The sequence below is a fragment of the Macaca thibetana genome, chromosome 14 (genome assembly GCF_024542745.1).
Source record: "Macaca thibetana thibetana isolate TM-01 chromosome 14, ASM2454274v1, whole genome shotgun sequence".
Lineage (NCBI taxonomy): Eukaryota > Metazoa > Chordata > Mammalia > Primates > Cercopithecidae > Macaca > Macaca thibetana.
In genome coordinates this window covers 63,313,631-63,332,261 of record NC_065591.1, presented here as the reverse complement: position 1 = coordinate 63,332,261, position 18,631 = coordinate 63,313,631, and the positions used below count along the sequence as shown (strand labels likewise).

At 42.9% G+C, this 18,631-nt stretch overlaps 2 protein-coding genes and 1 non-coding gene across 3 annotated transcripts in view; 1 reads left to right on the top strand and 2 right to left on the bottom strand.

Moving 5' to 3' along the window:
• The window catches only part of NUP98 (nucleoporin 98 and 96 precursor), a 129,124-nt gene that overhangs the window by 14,076 nt on the left and 96,417 nt on the right, over positions 1-18,631 (bottom strand). The window contains 6 exon segments of the mRNA XM_050756048.1: positions 5,033-5,175; positions 7,363-7,506; positions 9,524-9,681; positions 12,820-13,086; positions 14,360-14,589; positions 17,416-17,845. Of these exon segments, the coding sequence (XP_050612005.1) occupies positions 5,033-5,175; positions 7,363-7,506; positions 9,524-9,681; positions 12,820-13,086; positions 14,360-14,589; positions 17,416-17,845 (1,372 nt within the window).
• RNF121 (ring finger protein 121) overlaps positions 1-18,631 on the bottom strand; it is a 231,211-nt gene that overhangs the window by 165,323 nt on the left and 47,257 nt on the right. The window lies entirely within an intron of this gene.
• On the top strand, positions 6,044-6,146 carry LOC126936737 (small nucleolar RNA U13). The gene has a single exon (XR_007719554.1). It is a non-coding gene; the product is annotated as a small nucleolar RNA U13 (small nucleolar RNA).

Genomic DNA, 18,631 nt, shown 5'->3' with positions numbered 1-18,631 from the left:
TACTAAAAATACAAAAATTAGCTGGGCATGGTGACAGGCACCTACAATCCCAGCTACTAGGGAGGCTGAGGCAGGAGAATCGCTTGAACCCAGGAGGCAGAGGTTGCAGTGAGCCAAGATCATGCCACTGCACTCCAGTCTAGGTGACTAGAGGAAAACTCTGTCTAAAAAAGAAAACTAAGGCCTGGCCCAGTGGCTCACCTGAGGGCAGGAGTTTGAGACCAGCCTGGCCAACATGGTGAAACCCCATCTTTACCAAGATGTAGCTACACAGTCAATGAGTAAATAAATTTTAAATTTTATTTAAATTAATTGGCTGGGCTGGGTGCGGTGGCTCACATCTGTAATCCCAGCACTGTTACTACAGTGTTTTCACCATTAAAATTTATGATCTTGGTCCTTCCTTCTTGCCTTTGTACAGGGCCAAAAGAGAGGCATTGGCCACTTTGACAACCTTAAAGCAGACTCCAGGAATATCACCAACAGCATGACCTTTTCAACCAAATCCAGCAATTCTGGAAAATTTTTGAAAGAGAAGGTGCAAATTTTATCTAAAGGTTTTAGTCATACTAATTATACATTTCAAGAGACCAAGAATACATTTACTATCCCATTCTGGCTTTGGTTTCTCTATCCATTTCTGATATTTTGAAGTATCCTTTTCTTTCTCTCTTTGACATATTTAAAACTGCACATATCTAGAGTACACAATTTTGATGAGCTTTAACATATGTAGGCCGGGCGCAGTGGCTCAAGCCTGTAATCCCAGCACTTTGGGAGGCCGAGACGGGCGGATCACGAGGTCAGGAGATCAAGACCATCCTGGCTAACACGGTGAAACCCCGTCTCTACTAAAAAATACAAAAAATTAGCCGGGCGTGGTGGTGGGCGCCTGTAGTCCCAGCTACTCGGGAGGCTGAGGCAGGAGAATGGCGTAAACCCGGGAGGCGGAGCTTGCAGTGAGCTGAGATCCGGCCACTGCACTCCAGCCTGGGCGACAGAGCAAGACTCCGTCTCAAAAAAAAAAAAAAAAAAAAAAAACACACAAAAAAACGTAGACACCTGTAAAGGCACCATCACGATCAAGAAAATAAACACAGCAGGGTGCAGTGGCTCACGCCTGTAATCCCAACACACTGGAAGGCTGAGGTGGGCGGATCACTTGAGGTCAGGAGTTCAAGACCAGCCTGGCCAAGATGGTGAAACTCTTGTCTCTACTAAAACTACAAAAATTGGTAGTGTATGCCTGTATTCCTGGCTACTCAGGAGGCTGAGGCACAAGAATTGCTTGAACCCAGGAAGCAGAGGTTGTGGTGAGGTGAGATCATAACACTGCACTCTGACAGAGTGAGACTCCATCTCAAAATAATAATGATGATGATGATAATAATAATAATAATAATAATGACTCAATTGTAACCTCAACCTCCTGGGCTCAAGCGATCCTCTCACTTCAGCCTCCTAAGTAGCTAGGACTACAAGTGCATGCCACCATGCCCACCCGATTTAAGAAACTTTTTTCATAGAGATGGGGTCTCATTATATTGCCCAGGCTGGTCTTGAACTCCTGGGCTCAAGTGATCATCCCACTTCAGCCTCACAAACTGCTGGGATAATACAGGCATGACACACACTACTCTAGGTAGACCAACCAAGAAAGAAAGAGAACACAATTATTGAATACAAATTACCAGTATCAAAAGGAAAGAGATGTTGTTAAAGATCCTACAGATATTTAAAATGGTTAACAAGGAAATGTTATTAATAACTTGATGCTAATAAATTTTGTGACTTTAGGCCAGGTGTGGTGGCTCACGCCTGTAATCTCAAGCACTTTGGGAGGCCAAGGCAGGTGGATCACGAGGTCAGGAGATCGAGACCACCTTGGCTAACAAAACAAGGCTGGGTGCAGTGGCTCATGCCTGTAATAGACATTTTAGCAAAGATGTACAGACGGTAAATAAGCACATGACAAAGTGCTCAACATTATTAGACATTAGGGAAATGCAACTGAAACAATGAGAATTTCCAGTATGCGAAGATGAAAAAAGTTCTGGAGAGAGTGGTGATGATTGTATAACAACGTGAATGTACTTAATACCACTGAACGGTATGCTTAAAATGGTTAAAATAGTAAATTTTAGTTACATTTTACTACTAGATGATTAATATAGTTAAATACTGGTCAGGTGCAATGGCTCACACCTGTAATCCCAGCACTTTGGGAGGCTGAGGCGGGAGGATCACTTGAGGTCAGGAGTTCAAGACCAGCCTGGCCAACATGGCAAAATCCCGTTTCTACTAAAAATACAAAAATTAGCTGGGCTTTGTGGCGCATGCCTGTAACCCCAGCTACTCAGGAGGCTGAGGCAGGAGAATCGCTTGAACCTGGAAGGCAGAGGTTGCAGTGAGGCAAGATCGCGCCACTGCACTCTAAACTGGGCGACAGAGAGAGACTCTGTCTCAAAAAAAAAACAAAACAGAATTATATATATATTTAAATACCATGTATTTAAAATAAATCACATTAAAGATTTGAAATGAGATGAGCTATTTGTGTAACTAGAGAAAAACAACCCCAAAAACCTTATTTCTAAGGTAATGTAAGAAGACATCTCTGCTGCACGCAGTGGCTGACACCTGTAATCCCAGCACTTTAGGAGGCCAGGGCAGGTGGATCGCTTGAGCCCAGGCGCTTGAGACCAGCCTGGGCGATGTGGCAAAATCTTGTCTCTACAAAAAATACAAGAATTAGCTGAGTATGGTAGTGCACTCCTGCAGCCCCCAGCTACTCGTGAGGCTGAGATGAGAGGATCACCTGAACCCGGGTGGTTGAGACTGCAGTGAGCCATGATCATTCCACTGCACACCAGCCTGGGTGACAGAGCAAAACCCTGTCTTAAAAACAAAACAAGGCTGGGTGCAGTGGCTCATGCCTGTAATCCCAGCACTTTGGGAGGCTGAGGCAGGCAGATCACGAGGTCAGGAGATCGAGACCATCTTGGCTAACACGGTGAAACCCTGTCTCTACTAAAAATACAAAAAAATTAGCTAGGCGTGGGGGCGGGTGCCTCTAGTCCCAGCTACTCGGGAGGCTAAGGAAGGAGAATGGCGTGAACCCGGGAGGCGGAGCTTGTAGTGAGCAGAGATCGCACCACTGCATTCCAGCCTGGGCAACTGAGCAAGAATCCGTCTCAAAAAAAACCCCCAAAAAAAAAAAAACCAAACACCAACTCTGAGATAGTTCTAATTACATGGTTAGAAATAATAATAGCATGTGTTAATATATTATTGTTGGACACATAAACCACCCTGCATTTCTTTCTTTTTTGGAGACAGGATCTTACTCCTATTGCCCAGGCTGGAGTACAGTGATGCAATCATGTCTCACTGCAGGTTTGACTTCCCATGCTCAGGTGATCCTCCCACCTCAGCCTCCTGAGTAGCTGGGACTACACACCACCACACGCTGTTAATTTTTTTTTTTTTTTAAAGTAGAAACAGGGATTTGCCATATTGCCCAGGCTGGCCTAGAACTCCTGGGCTCAAATGATCTGCTGGCCTTGGCCTTCCAAAGTGTTGGGATTACAAGCATGAGCCACCATGCCTGGCTTGCAATTTTTTTTTTTTTTTTTTTTTTTTTGAGACAGAGTCTTGTTTCATCACCCAGGCTGGACTGTAGTGGCGCGATCTTGGCTCACTGCAACCTCCAACTCCCAGGTTCAAGTGATTCTCCTGCCTCAGCCTCCTAGATAGCTGAGATTACAGGTGCCTACCACAACACCCAGCTAATTTTCATATTTTTAGTAGAGACAGGGTTTCACCATGTTGGCCAGGTTGGTCTCAGACTCCCTGACATCAAGTGATCCACCCGCCTCAGCCTCCCAAAGTGCTGGGATTATAGGCGTGAGCCACCGCGCCCGGCTGCCTGCATTTTTTTTTTTTTTTTTTTTTTTTTTTTGAGACGGAGTCTCACTGTGCCGCCCAGGCTGGAGTGCAGTGGCGTGATCTCCACTCACTGAAAGCTCTGCCTCCCAGGTTCACGCCATTCTCCTGCCTCAACCTCCAGAGTAGCTGGGACTACAGGTGCCCGCCACCACACCCAGATAATTTTTTTGTATTTTTAGTAAAGACAGGGTTTCACTGTGTCAGCCAGGATGGTCTCAATCTCCTGACCTCGTGATCCACCCACCTCGGCCTCCAAAAGTGCTAGGATTACAGGCATGAGCCTCTGCATCCGGCCACCTGCATTTTTTAATAAACATGTACACACAGATACACATATACACACACAAACCAAGATACTACATGTCCAATAAAATGGTAAAATTTAAACAACTAATAATACCAAATTTTAAAGAGGATTTGGAACAACTAGAGATATTACACATTATTCGTGGGAATATAAAATGATACAATCACTTCTGGGTATGTTCACAGCAGATTTATCAATAATGGCCAAAAATAAGAAAACCTAACTGTCCGTCAACAAATGAATAGATATATAAATCATGTAATCCCCCCCTCAAAAAAACCCAAACTAACTTTTGATACATATAAACATTAAAAAAAATCTCAAAATTATTATGCAGAATCAAAAAAGCTAGGTGCAAGAAACATACAGTATGATCTCCACATAAAATTCTAGACCAGCAAAACTAATTTATAGTAACAAAAAACTAGTCAATAAGTATCTGACTGAATGCAAAGGGGCACACAGTTGTTTTTCAATGGCAGTGGAAATATCAGCTTAGCTGTGATGCTACTTACAATGCAATAATCACTATAAAACTTATCACACTGCATACTTTACTATATGTAAACTATACTCATTAAAGTTGATTAAAATAATTTTTAGACTTCTAATTCTAGTTGTAATGCTGTTTCCATTCAACTACTATAAGTCATATTTGGTAGTTTATATGGACTTACAGTAATTTGGGGGCATATAAAAGGGAAAGGACACAGCAAAGGACTCCTTTGGGGCTCATGGAGCACGCAAGTGACAATAAAGCCTGGCTCTCTGGTTTACCTGTCACTGTAGAGTTTTAGAAGGTGAAAGCAGACATCTCGAAGTTGTGCCTGTGAGTTTTGCTCCTCCGCTATCACACAGCCAGAACCCTCCAGATATGAAGGAAGTGGGGAGCAGGCGTATCTGTCACTGTCAGAGGTATTCTGAAGGAATAATTTGATAAAACAATACATTAGCTCCTAATCAGTTTTACTAGATGCCATCATGTTTCTTTTTTTTTGAGATGGAGTCTCACTTTGTCACCCAGGCTGGAGTGCAGTGGGGCAATCTCGGCTCACTGCAACCTCTGCTTCCCAGGTTCAAGCAATTCTTCTGCCTCCGCCTCCCGAGTAGCTGGGATTACAGCTGCACACCACCACACTTGGCTTAGTTTTGTATTTTTAGTAGTGACAGTGTTTTGCCAAGTCGGCCAAGCTGGTCTGGAACTCCTGACCTCAGCTGATACACCTGCCTTGGCCTCCCAAAGTGGTAGGATTAGAGGTGTGAATGACCGCACCCGCCCTAGATGCCATTATGTTTCAAATAGTTAAGACACCTGTATTAAGCATGCATAGACAGCCATATGCAGTGGCTTGAGCCTATAATCCCAGCATTTTGAAAGTGGGAGGACTGGCCGGGCGCGGTGGCTCACACCTCTAATCCCAGCACTTTGGGAGGCCGAGACGGGCGGATCACAAGGTCAGGAGATCGAGACCATCCTGGCTAACACAGTGAAACCCCGTCTCTACTAAAAATACAAAAAAAATTAGCCGGGCGCAGTGGCGGGCGCCTGTAGTCCCAGCTACTCAGGAGGCTGAGGCAGGAGAATGGCATGAACCTGGGGGGCGGAGGTTGCAGTGAGCTGAGATCGCGCCACTGCACTCCAGCCTGGGCGACAGGGCGAGACTCCGTCTCCAAAAAAAAAAAAAAAAAAAAAAAAAAAAGTGGGAGGACTGCTTGAGCCAAGTAGTTCAAGACTTGCCAGGGCAGCATAGCAAGACCCCATCTCTACAAATAAAAAAATAAAATTGTATTTTTTTGTAGTTCATAAGCATGATTGGGTGTTCATGCATGCATGTGTGAGATGTGCCACCCTCGAACCTTGTGATAACACTGGCATATTACCCATCTGACATAAAAAGATAACAATTTTTTTTTTTTTTTAATTAGCCAGGTATGGTGGCATGCACCTGTAGTCCCAGCTACTCAGGAGGCTGAGGCAGGAGGGTCACCTGAGACTAGAGTCCAGGAGGTCAAGACTGCAGTGAGCTGTAATTGCCCCACCGCACTTCACTCAAGTTTTGGGTGACAGAGTGAGATCCGATCTCGATTAAAAAAAAAAAAGAAAAAAAAGCTAGGCACAGTGGCTCACACCTGTAATCCTAGCACTTTAGCAGGCCGAGGCGGGCAGATCACAAGGTCAGGAGATCGAGACCATCCTGGCTAACATGGTGAAACCCCACCTCTACTAAAAATACAAAAAATTAGCCAGGCATAGTGGCACGTGCCTGCAGTTCCAGTTACTCAGGAGGCTGAGGCAGGAGAATCACTTGAACCCGGGAGGCAGAGGTTACAGTGAGCCGAGATCATGCCATTGCACTCCAGCCTGGGCTACACAGCGAGACTACATCTCAAAAGAAAAGTGAAGAGACAACCCAAAGGATCTATCAGGGAGTTTAAACATTTTTTGGTCAATGATGGATTTCATTTGTCTTCGATGGACTGGTAAAGATTTCAAGTAGCTATCACTAACCCCCCATACTTATCTTGCCACAATTCTTAAGATACTCAAGTTTCTTTAGTGTTCTCTTACTCCTGACAAGTAATTCTGAGAGAACAATATGAAAGACAAGCATGAAATATGAACAGTAAGATAATTCAAGAACTGATGTTAAAAGTAACAATACTTTTAACCTCAAAACTCACAAGGAATATAAAATATTATATTTAGAGGCAAATTTCAGAACTAAGTTTGAAGATAAACCAAATCTGAGGTCAGGCTGTATAACAGGGAATTCCCAAAGAAATAAGACAGCATCAGAAATGAAGAAGAACCCTCTGATTTAGAGGCAGGAAACCAGCAGTGAGAGAGTCAACTGTGGAATCTCATGATATTAAATAAAATAAAAACAGACACTTGGGGAAGTAGCCTTGTCCAGAGGAAGGAGTAAAGAATAGTTTCTCATCAGATTTCCTGGCTCCACTTCAATTTTACAATACTTTAAAAAAAGGCAGTTACTTAAAAGTATTATGAAATGTAATTTGATAGGGTTTTTCTTCTCTGCAGGATTTCCCTGGCAAAAACATAACACCCAACAAGATTTTTGCTTGGCTCTACTGGCCACATATACCTGAAATGCTTCTTCATACATGCTGAGCGCCCTAGAAATGGAGGCTGTTGGTGGAAGCAAATACCAAAGATGGATAGCCAGGGAGCGTTTCCAATCTAATTGGGAGCACACGTTTATTTGCTTCTTTTCTGAGAGTTGCCACACCTGTGGGAAACAAAATCATCACCACGGCTATATTCTACCTTGCCATTACCTGTGTGTGCAATAACACTGAAGTGAATATTCACTTATTCAAGGAACATTTTAAATGATTCAGATATAAAATATACAAATATAATAAAATCTCAGGAAGTGAGAGGGAATATTGATTATTTACTTATTTTTATTGACCAACTGATCGATCGATTGATACACAGTTGCACTATGTGGCCCAGGCTGGCCTTGAATTCCTGGTTTCGAGCAATCCTCCCTCCTCAGCCTCCCAAAGCACTGTGATTACAGGAATCAGCCACCGTGCCTGGCCCCAGAATTTAAACAAATAATCAATCAATACTCAAATGAGATGAGAGCCACTGAGAGCAGAGAGGAGATCTTCTCACTGTCTAAGGTTGTCAATGTATAAAGCTTTAAAATGAGCATAAATTCTGACCAGTTACATTTTTATTTCTGAAAATTTAATTTATAATACTTTAAGATAATAATGTAAGAGGTAGGCAGTGATAAGAGAAATGGCTTAAAATAATTACAACCCAACAGTCATAAAATGGAACATAAGTGGCTATAAAAAAGAAAAATGCCAGCCAGGCGCTGTGGCTCATGCCTGTAATCCCAGCACTTTGGGAGGCCGAGGTGGTTGGATTAGCTGAGGTCAGGAGTTCCAGACCAGCCTGGTCAACACAGTGAAACCCCATTTCTATTAAAAATACAAAAAAAAAAAAAAAGCCGGGTGCAGTGGATCACGCCTGTAATCCCAGCACTTTGGGAGGCAGAGGTGGGTAGATCACCTGAGGTCGGGAATTTGGGACTGGCCTGGCCAACATGGTGAAACCCTGTCTCTACTAAAAATACAAAAATTAGCCAGGCTTGGTGGCAGGCGCCTGTAATCCCAACTACTGGGGAGGCAGGAGAATCGCCTGATCCCAGGACACGAAGGTTGCAGTGAGCCACGATTGTGCCACTGCACTCCGGCCTGGCCAACAAAAGTGAAACTCCATCTCAAAAAAAAAAAAAAAAAAAAAAAAGAATGATGATTCATGACATGGGGCCAGGCGTGGTGGCTCATGCTTGTAATCCCAGCACTTCAGGAGGCTGATGAGGAGATCAGGAGATCGAGACCATCCTGGCTAAGACGACGAAACCCCGTCTCTACTTAAAATATAAAAAATTAGCCAGGCGTGGTGGCAGGTGCCTGTACTCCCAGCTACTCAGGAGGTTGAGGCAGCAGAATAATGTGAACCTGGGAGGCGGAGCTTGCAGTGAGCTCAGATAGCACCACTGCACTCCAACCTGGGCAACAGAGCGAGACTCTGTCTCAAAAAAAAGCTGCAGGGCTGGTGTGGTGGCTCATGCCTGTAATCTCAACACTTTGGGAGACCTAGGTGGCAGGATCCCTTTAGGCCAGGAGTTCAAGACGAGCCTAGGCAACATATTGAGACCCTATCGCTATAAATTCTTTTTTAAATGAAAAAAATAAAAATAATCACAGAATGCTTTGTATATTTCATCTGTATATTACAAACATGTAAATAGGAACAACATATATGCAGATGTAGACTTAAAAATTAGCTATGTATGGTGGCATGTGCCTGTAGTCCCAGCTACTTGGGAAGCTCAGGTGAGAGGATCACTTGGACTTAGGAGATGGAGGATGCAGTGAGCCAAGATCACCCCACTGTACTCCTGCCTAGGCAACAGAGCCAGACCCTGTCTCAAAAAAATTAATTAACAAAAATAGAATATTTCTGGGAAGATAAATTATTTATATTGTTTACTACTATATGATATGGGATATGATATATTTTTACATTTTAATTTCTATATAACTAGAATTTTAAAATAGTGTGCATGCCTGTCTTTATAATTTGAAAACAAATTGGCCAATGTGTAACACATTTTGTGTAACTGTGCACAATTTACAAAGATCACTCCTTGCCTCAACCTCAAACCAGCTTCGATTTATGAAAAAGCTGATGTGAGATATTATGGTAAAAGTAGAAGATACCGGTTTTCCAGCCAACAGAGCAAAGATGCGCAGTCTTTCATCCTGGATGAAGCAGTCGGCCTGGAGCTGATGCCAATCCACCAACTGCATGGTGAGCAGCTCCCGGACTGACTGGCTACCCACAAACTGAGATAAAAGAAGAGCCAGACGATGATCACCTATAAGAGAAATGGAAGTTTTTTGGTTATTACTAAGGGTTTACGGACTTGGTCAAACACTTGGGGGCATCATCTTTTATTTCTTCCAGGCTTCAGAAGGGAGGACTTAAAATCGGTAACTGCTTTCTACAGTAGTGCCAAAATATTGATCAAAAACTTACCATTTTCTGCTTGGATAGAAAATTTGCAAAGTAGTTTAACCTAAATTACATATAAACTGAGTAACATATAGAAATCAACAACAGATCTACCACTACTTCTGTGATACTAGGCAAGACACCTCAGCTACAAAATGGAAGAAAAGAGCCCGACATGGTGGCTCATGCTTGTAATCCCAGCACTTTGGAAGGCCAAGGTAGGTGGATCGCTTGAGGTCAGGAGTCTGAGACCAGCCTGACCAACATGGTGAGAGAATCGCTTGAACCCATGAGGTGGAGGTTGCACTGAGCCAAAATTGCACCACTGCACTCCAACCTGGGCAACAAGAGCGAGACTCCATCTTAAACATAAAAAGGAAAAATGGAGGAAAACACTGGGCATGGTGGCTCACACCTGTAATCCCAATGCTCTGGGAAGCCAAGGCGGGCAGATTACTTGGGGTCAGGAGTTCGAGACCAACCTGGCCAACATAGTGAAACCTTGTCTCTACTAAAAATACAAAAATCAGCCTGGTGTGGTGGCACGTGACTGGAGTCCCTGCTACTCAAGAGGCTGAGACATGAGAATCACTTGAACCCAGAAGGCAGAAGGTGCAGTAAGCAGAGACTGCACCACTGCACTCCAGCCTGGGTGATATCAAGACTCTGTCTGGGGGCGGGGTGGGGGGGAAAGGAAAAAAAAAGGCTGGAAGCAGTGGTTCACGCCTGTAATCCCAGCACTTTGGGAGGCTGAGGCAGGCAGATCACCTGAGGTCAGGAGTTCGAGACCAGCCTGGCCAACATGACGAAATGGCATCTCTACTAAAAATATAAACATTAGCCAGGTGTGGTGGCACATACCTGTTAATGCCAGCTACTCAGGAGGCTGAGGCAGGAGAATCGCTTGAACCCAGGAGGCGAAGGTTGTAGTGAGCTGAGATTATGCCACCACACTCCATCCTGGGGGACACAGCAAGACTCTGTCTTGCAAAACAACAACAAAAAAACACCCCCCAAAAAACGGAGGGGGGAGTAGTAAAGCAAAAGCTTTAGTAACCTAAAAGGCAGTACCTTTACCAGAGGTTTAGCCTTTGAGTCAAAATAAAAAGGAAGAAAGTGGAGTTTATGAATGAATAGACCTAAGAATCTGACTTTTGGCATTTTCCTTCCTATTACATGTTGGTGTCCTGGTGAGCATAACCTTTTTAAAATGATTCATAATCATTCTAAGTTCACAGAAGATCAATCCCAAAGATAAATTCTCACTGTAGAAATGCAGAAAGACCATAAAAGTACCAGACTGAGGCTGGATGTGGTGGCTCATGCCTCTAATCCCAGCACTTTGGGAGGCTGAGGAAGGAGGCCAGGAGTTTGAGACCAGCCTGGTCAACAAATAGACCCCATCTCTATTTAAAAAATAAAAGAAAAAAAAAAGAAAGCTACGAGGTTAAATGTGTAGTGATAGTGGAATGCAACAAGCCCTTTATATAGCTTACTGATTCTGGCTTTTCCTGTGATTTGTTCTTTATAATCCCAAAACTAGCCAAACCCTTCAAAATAAATCCAGTCAATGGCTCCAATTAGTTGGCTTTGGATAAATGAGGTTCCAACAATCAAGGTTTGAATAACGATCTAATCATATTAGATTAAGCTGAGCTATGCCATCCTGTATTCTTATCAAGATTTATGGCCAGACACAGTGGCTCACACCTGTAATCCCAGCAGTAGGGAGGCCAAAGTGGGTAGATCACTGGAAGTCAGGAGTTTGAGACCAGCCTGGCCAACATGGTGAAACCGTGTCTCTACCAAAAAAAACAAAAAACAAAAAACAAAAAACTAGCCGGGCACGATGGCAGGCACCTGTAATCCCAGCTACTCAGGAGGCTGAGGCAGAAGAATTGCTTGAACCCAGGAGATGGAGGTTGCAGTGAGCTGAGATCATTCCACTGCACTCCCCTACACTCCAGCAGCCTGGGTGACACAGAGACAGATTCTGTCTTTAAAAAAAGAAAAAAGAAAAAAGAAAAAAAAAAAAAAAAAGATTTATATCTAGGCAGTCATTAAGCACCTGCTGAATTGCCTCATTAGTGAAACGAACTTTAAAAAGTAAATATATGCATACAAATTCCTTTTAAAAAGCCAGTGAGTACCTCAATCCAGAAATTCAACTTCTATGTATTTATTTGAATGAAGTGAATTGATACAGAACATATTTTATAGCAATTCAGAGTAATGCTTATAGTTGATTTTGATTTATAGCTTATCTATGCTTTCCAGTTTTATTACAAATGTAATGTAACATAAAATTTAAATTTTAATCAAGTAAACAATGTTTAAGGTCCTAAAAAAAAGAATTAGAAGACACAGTTTGGCTGGGCACAGTGGCTGTAATTCCAGCCCTTTGGAAGGCAAACGTGGGTGGATCACCTGAGGTCAGGAGTTTGAGATCAGCCTGACCAACATGGTGAAACCCTGTCTCTACTAAAATACAAAAATTAGCCAGGCGTGATAGCAGGCACCTGTAATCTCAGTTACTTGGGAGGCTGAGGCAGAAGAATCACTTGAACCCGGGAGGAGGAGGTTGCAGTGAGCCGAGATGGCACCACTGTACTCTAGCATGGGCAACAAGAAACTCTCTCAAAAAAAAAAAAAAACAAAAAAACCCCAAACCCGTCATGGTTCCTATTCTACAGGAATAGGTGGGTGTGATCCACCCCACTTGGCCTACCACAGTGCTGGAATTACAGGCATGAGCCACTGTGCGCACCTGAAGTATGTCTTCTAATTCTCTGTTTAGGACCTCAAACATTGTTTACTTGATTAACATTTAAATTTTATGTTACATTACATATTCCACAGGAACCAGCAATCTTCCTGGGAAGTCCACAATTAACACTCACAGACTAGCAGTCAAAGGGAAATGCACAGTCGGGGGGACAGGAAGGAGGTAATGAGTAGGAAGGCGACAGGGGCGCAGAGAAGGACCATAATCCTTCCCCACCTGACTGCTGGGCCAGAGAGCAGGCCTCACTGATCCTTTTGCCTGTAAGGTAGCTGAATACAGCTTCCACAGGGCTGCTTTTATGGGTTAAGGAGACTTCCTCTTCAATCTGAGGTGTGGCAGTACAGGATAGCCAGCGGGAGAAAGCTCTTCTTCGCTCCAGAATTTGAATGTATTCACAGGGTTCATTTAGCTGGCTGTCAAGCTCCTTCAGGTGGCCCCATAGGGCTTCACATAGTGTCCATGTCAGGCTCCAGTGCTTCACAACTAAGGCAGGAAGAGAAAAACAATGTTATGAGACAAAGCCTTACAACAACTTCACAGAGGGCATCCTTCTAACTGTGATGTTAAAAATACATAAATTAATAAACATCTCGAACAACCACTCAAGTTGATTACCCTGAATCTGTCTCTACCTCACTCAGCTTCATCTTATAATTTCCAGAAGTATATGGTATAAATAAATGCTTGCTCACATCATGTTTCTGTGGTACTTACGTAACAAATGTAACCGTTAAACAGGTTCCCCAAGCCTAATTATGGCTAATGTCATCTCAGATGATGTCTACTTTGATCAAATTCTATCTACAAAAATCAATCTACAAAAGCACTGTTTATCATTTAAGCCACTTACAAGTATGCACTGGTAAAATAACTTACACATTTGAAAAGACAATGAGACAATTAAGTAAATACAAAGAACTGAAGGAACATAAACAAATCCCAAAATGTGTGGCACAGGACATTCTAAAACAGCCCATTTTCAATAAAGGTGATGTGCAAAACAAAATGATTTTTCTACTGTTTGAAATATTAACAGAATGATTTTTCTATTGTTTGAAATATTAACAAATTAGAGAACCCCTTTATCAAAGTATTGATTCAGAAAAACATGGTCATGATAGGGGAGAACGGTAATCATGAGAGAAGCCAAGAAGAGGAAATACAACAAAGTTGTTGAGAAGACCAATAGTACTGGAGCTGGACATGGAAGAATGGACAGGATTTAGAAAAGCAAGAAGGGGCCGGGCGCTCACGCCTGTAATCCCAGCACTTTGGGAGGCCGAGGCGGGCAGATCATGAGGTCAAGAGATGGAGACAATCCTGGCCAACATGGTGAAACCTCATCTCTACTGAGAAAACAAAAATCAGCTGGGCGTGGTGGCGCGTGCCTGTTGTCCCAGCTACAGTGACAGAGTGAGACTCTGTCTCAAACAAAAAAAAAGAAAAGAAAAGAAAAACAAGAAGGACTGTATCTCTCTCCCTATGTTCTCTGGATTGGGTAAGAAACGCAATTTTATAAATCCAAGGATTTGACTGGCTACAATTCTTTGTGGAAGAATTTGTACATTAATGGGTAAAAGAACAAAGTGACAAGAATATAGTGACAATTTCTTCTTGCTTGGGAATCTGCTTAAACTCAGCCTCAGAAAATGACAAGCACAGGCATTTACCTACTAGACTGGTATCAAGAACTCCCGTGTACACTACCACCCTTATTACTGGGACATCAAAGATTAAAAACATAACGTATACTCACTTTGTGCTTCTGGTAAGTCTCCTGATGTTTCTTTAACCCAATCTGCATAGTCATGAATGACAGCAACTCCCGGATTGGGGACAATGAGAGGGCACAGTTCATCCACATGGACAGTGCTGTGTTTTAATTTGAGCTCCAGAGGTGTCTGATATAATTTCATGTCTTCATCTGGCTTCCTTTGTCTCAAACTGAGTTTTTCTAAGTGAACTTTGAATGGGGACTCAGTTAGGCTACAAGAGCAAATGAAGAATAGAATAGAAAATGAACCTAAGACAGAAGCTAAGATTTCACTTCAACCAAACCACTGTTTCTTTTTGTGGTTACAAACAGAAGGCAAACATTTCACTGTGGTTTTAAAGAAATTTTGTTCCTTAAACTATACTGAACTTATCTGCTATATATTGGGGGAAAAAAATCTGATTAATGCATTCAGAATACAAAGGCTTCTTAGGCCAGGTTATAACAAGCATGCGAATCCTAACAGTTAGATTTTCAACTGGGTAAAACTCAAGGGTCAAAAGTTATTGTGGGATACCTGTTTCTCAAATTATACTTGGGTATCAAAAGTCATGAGGCTAAGCTTATAGATACTAAAGAACTGATTCTAAATTACAATGGGCATATATATAGCTAAGCTGGGCTTGTTCCAATTTTTTTTTTTTTTTTTTTGAGATGGAGTCTCACACTGTCACCGAGGCTAGAATGCAGTGGCATGATCTCAGCTACTGCAACCTCCGCCTCCTGGCTTCAAGCGATTCTTCTGCCTCAGCCTCCCTAGTAGCTGGGATTACAAATGTGCACCATCGTGCCCGGCTACTTTTTGTAATTTTAGTAGAGACGGGGTTTCACCATGTTGGCCAGGCTGGTCTTGAACTCCTGACCTCAAGTGACCTACCTTGGTCTACCCTGCCCTAACCTTGGTCTCCCAAAGTGCTGGGATGACAGGCGTGAGCCACTGTACCTGGTCCCTTGATCCAATTTTCAAGACTGATATTAATAACCTTCAAAATTCACAAGATAATGCTTAACCTAGAATAACTAAATTTAGGATCAACATTCTTAATTGTGAGGTTCAAGAGACATTGTTGTTTTTTATTTTTTCAAAGGCAACTTTAAAAATGAAGGATAGTCTGGGCAGGGTGGCTCACGCCTGTAATCTCAGCACTTTGGGAGGCCAAGGTAGAGCAACACTTGAGCTCAGGAAACATGGTGAAACCCCATCCCTACAAAAAATACAAAAAATTAGTCAAGCATGGTGGTGTGCACCTGTAGTCCCAGTTACTTGGGGAGCTGAGGTGGGAAGATCACTTAAGCCCAGGAAGTGGAGACTTATGCACCTGCACTCCAGCCTAGGTGACAAGTGAGACACTGTCTCAAAAATACATAAATATGGGCCGGGCGCGGTGGCTCAAGCCTGTAATCCCAGCACTTTGGGAGGCCGAGACGGGCGGATCACGAGGCCAGGAGATCAAGACCATCCTGGCTAACACAGTGAAACCCCGTCTCTACTAAAAAATACAAAAAACTAGCCGGGCACGGTGGCAGGCGCCTGTAGTCCCAACTACTCGGGAGGCTGAGGCAGGAGAATGGCGTGAACCCGGGAGGCGGAGCTTGCAGTGAGCTGAGATCCGGCCACTGCACTCCAGCCTGGGCGGCAGAGCGAGACTCCGTCTCAAAAAAAAAAAAAAAAAAGAAAAAATACATAAATATGAAGGATAATAGGTGATCACCGGCCGGGCGCGGCGGCTCAAGCCTGTAAACCCAGCACTTTGGGAGGCTGAGACGGGCGGATCACGGGGTCAGGAGATCGAGCCCATCCTGGCTAACACGGTGAAACCCCGTCTCTACTAAAAAATACAAAAAACTAGCCGGGCGAGGTGGCGGGCGCCTGTAGTCCCAGCTACTAGGGAGGCTGAGGCAGGAGAATGGAGTAAACCCGGGAGGCGGAGCTTGCAGTGAGCTGAGATCCGGCCACTGCACTCCAGCCTGGGCGACAGAGCGAGACTCCGTCTCCAAAAAAAAAAAAAAGGTGATCACCTTAATTTAATCTGTTGCAAAGATGACATAATTTGTTATAATTATAAAAAGTAAATATGAAAATGTCACATATTTTACATAGGACACTGTATACATACTGCCTGACAGCTACCAGAAAAATTTATATATTATCTGTAAGGCATATATATTTATTATATATATAAAGTATAGGCAGAACTATACCCACATATATGCACTTGTTAATCGGGAAGGCAGAGAAACATATAACTATATATGAATAGACTATAACATACATATATATATACAGAATGTCCAAATACTTATACATGGATTCTCCACGGTTCATACACCTACTTTATGAAAGACACAGGAAATGTGCTTAGTTGAGAATATCATTTGTATATGAAGAAATCACTAATTTTTAAGCAAAAAATCAGGAAAAAAACAGCTAATTCAATAAAAAGGCTGAAAACCAAAGGAATGCTGCAGTATTAGCTTTGGGTCTGTTACTTTTCCAACTAAAGTTTAGCCATTAGGTAAATATTATATACTCTTCATAATCTGATGGTGCAAAACAGTCATCTTATTAATCATTTATTTATAATTACACAATTATCTTCTACTATTTAAAAATGGGCCAGGTGCAGTGGCTCTCGCCTGTAATCCCAGCACTTTGGGAGGCTAAGGTGGATTACCTGAGGTCAGGAGTTCAAGGCCAGCCTGGCCAATATGGTGAAACTGCGTCTCTACTAAAAATACAAAAATTAGCTGGGTGTGGTGGCATGTACCTGTAATCCCAGCTTATCAGGAGGCTGAGGCAGGAGAAGAGCTTGAGATCGGGAGGCAGAGGTTGCAGCGAGCTGAGATTGTGCCACTGCGCTCCAGCCTGGGCAACAGAGCGAAACTCCGTCTCAAAAAAAAAACCAAAAAAAATACACACACTCTCTAAGACTGTATCTAGAAAGATGACAAAGCAGGGCCCTAACCTCCTGATAATGAATAGTTTTTTTCACCTATCATGTTGTCTTTCTCAAAAAGCATCATGAAATGTGACTCACGATTTAACAGCTACTGGATTGGGCAGGAATCCAAACTCCATAGAATCAGCAATCTGATGATTTTCTAGTTCATGAGAGCCATTCAGCTGTTCTCCACTATTAGCAAGAGTCCAGTTGGGACCCCAACCAACACGAAATGAGCGTCCCATGAATAGGGCCATGTCCATCAAGAGTTTTCCCTTGCCATAGGTGACAGACTTTTCACGAGGGACTAGGCCTAGTTGCCTACGTGTACCCACTGTTTTCAACGGAACCTCAGGGGCTGGGCTGGGTATTGTGAACACAGAAGTCAGGGGTGGAGGAACAGACCAACAGGATGTGGATGGGATATTCATTAAAGATGCTGTTCTGGGAGTACGACATTCTTGCACAGAGGCACTTGGTGAAAGAAAAGCTCCACTTGTAAATTTTGATTGTAGTAACCCACCAACTGAAATGAAGAGGGAATGAAGGGGAGAAAGACTATTACAAAACACAAGCTATTGTTTCCTGAACAATAACAAAAATCAGTAAGGCTGAAATCATTCAACGTTTTATCAAATTACTTATATCAGATGTGGATGACCAGAAGCAGGCTAAGTCAGCTTTTGCAAAAATTACTCTTTGAACTAGGAAATCAGGACAAGATTCTAATGATGATGATAATGACATCTACAACAATAATAAAAGCAACAACACTATGAATACTGTTTAAAAATATGCAGCAGACTCTGTATAAGCCATTTGTGTAGGTTATTTCATTACACTCTTCAAAAACTTTTTTTTAGGAGACAGAATCTCACCCTGTAGCCCTGGCTGGAGTGCAGTGGCATGATCTCGGCTCATTGCAACCTCTGCCTCCTGGGTTCAAGCAATTCTCTGCCTCAGCCTCCTGAGTAGCTGGGATTACAGGCACCCACCACCACACCTGGCTAATTTTTCTGTATTTTTAGTAGAGACTGAGTTTCACCATCTAGGCCAGGCTGGTCTTGAACTCCTGACCTCATGATCCACCTGCCTCAGCCTCCCAGAGTGCTGGGATTACAGGCATGAGTCACTGCACTTGGCCTCAAAAACTTTTAAATGATTAGCATTACTATCATTCCTATTGTATATATGAGAAAACTGAGTTCAGAGAAGTAACTTGTCCAAATTCACAAAGTGACAGGACTAGGAGATAAGCCAAGGTTAAGTCTCGCACCACTGCTGACGCCCTTATCAGAATCCTAAAGGTAAC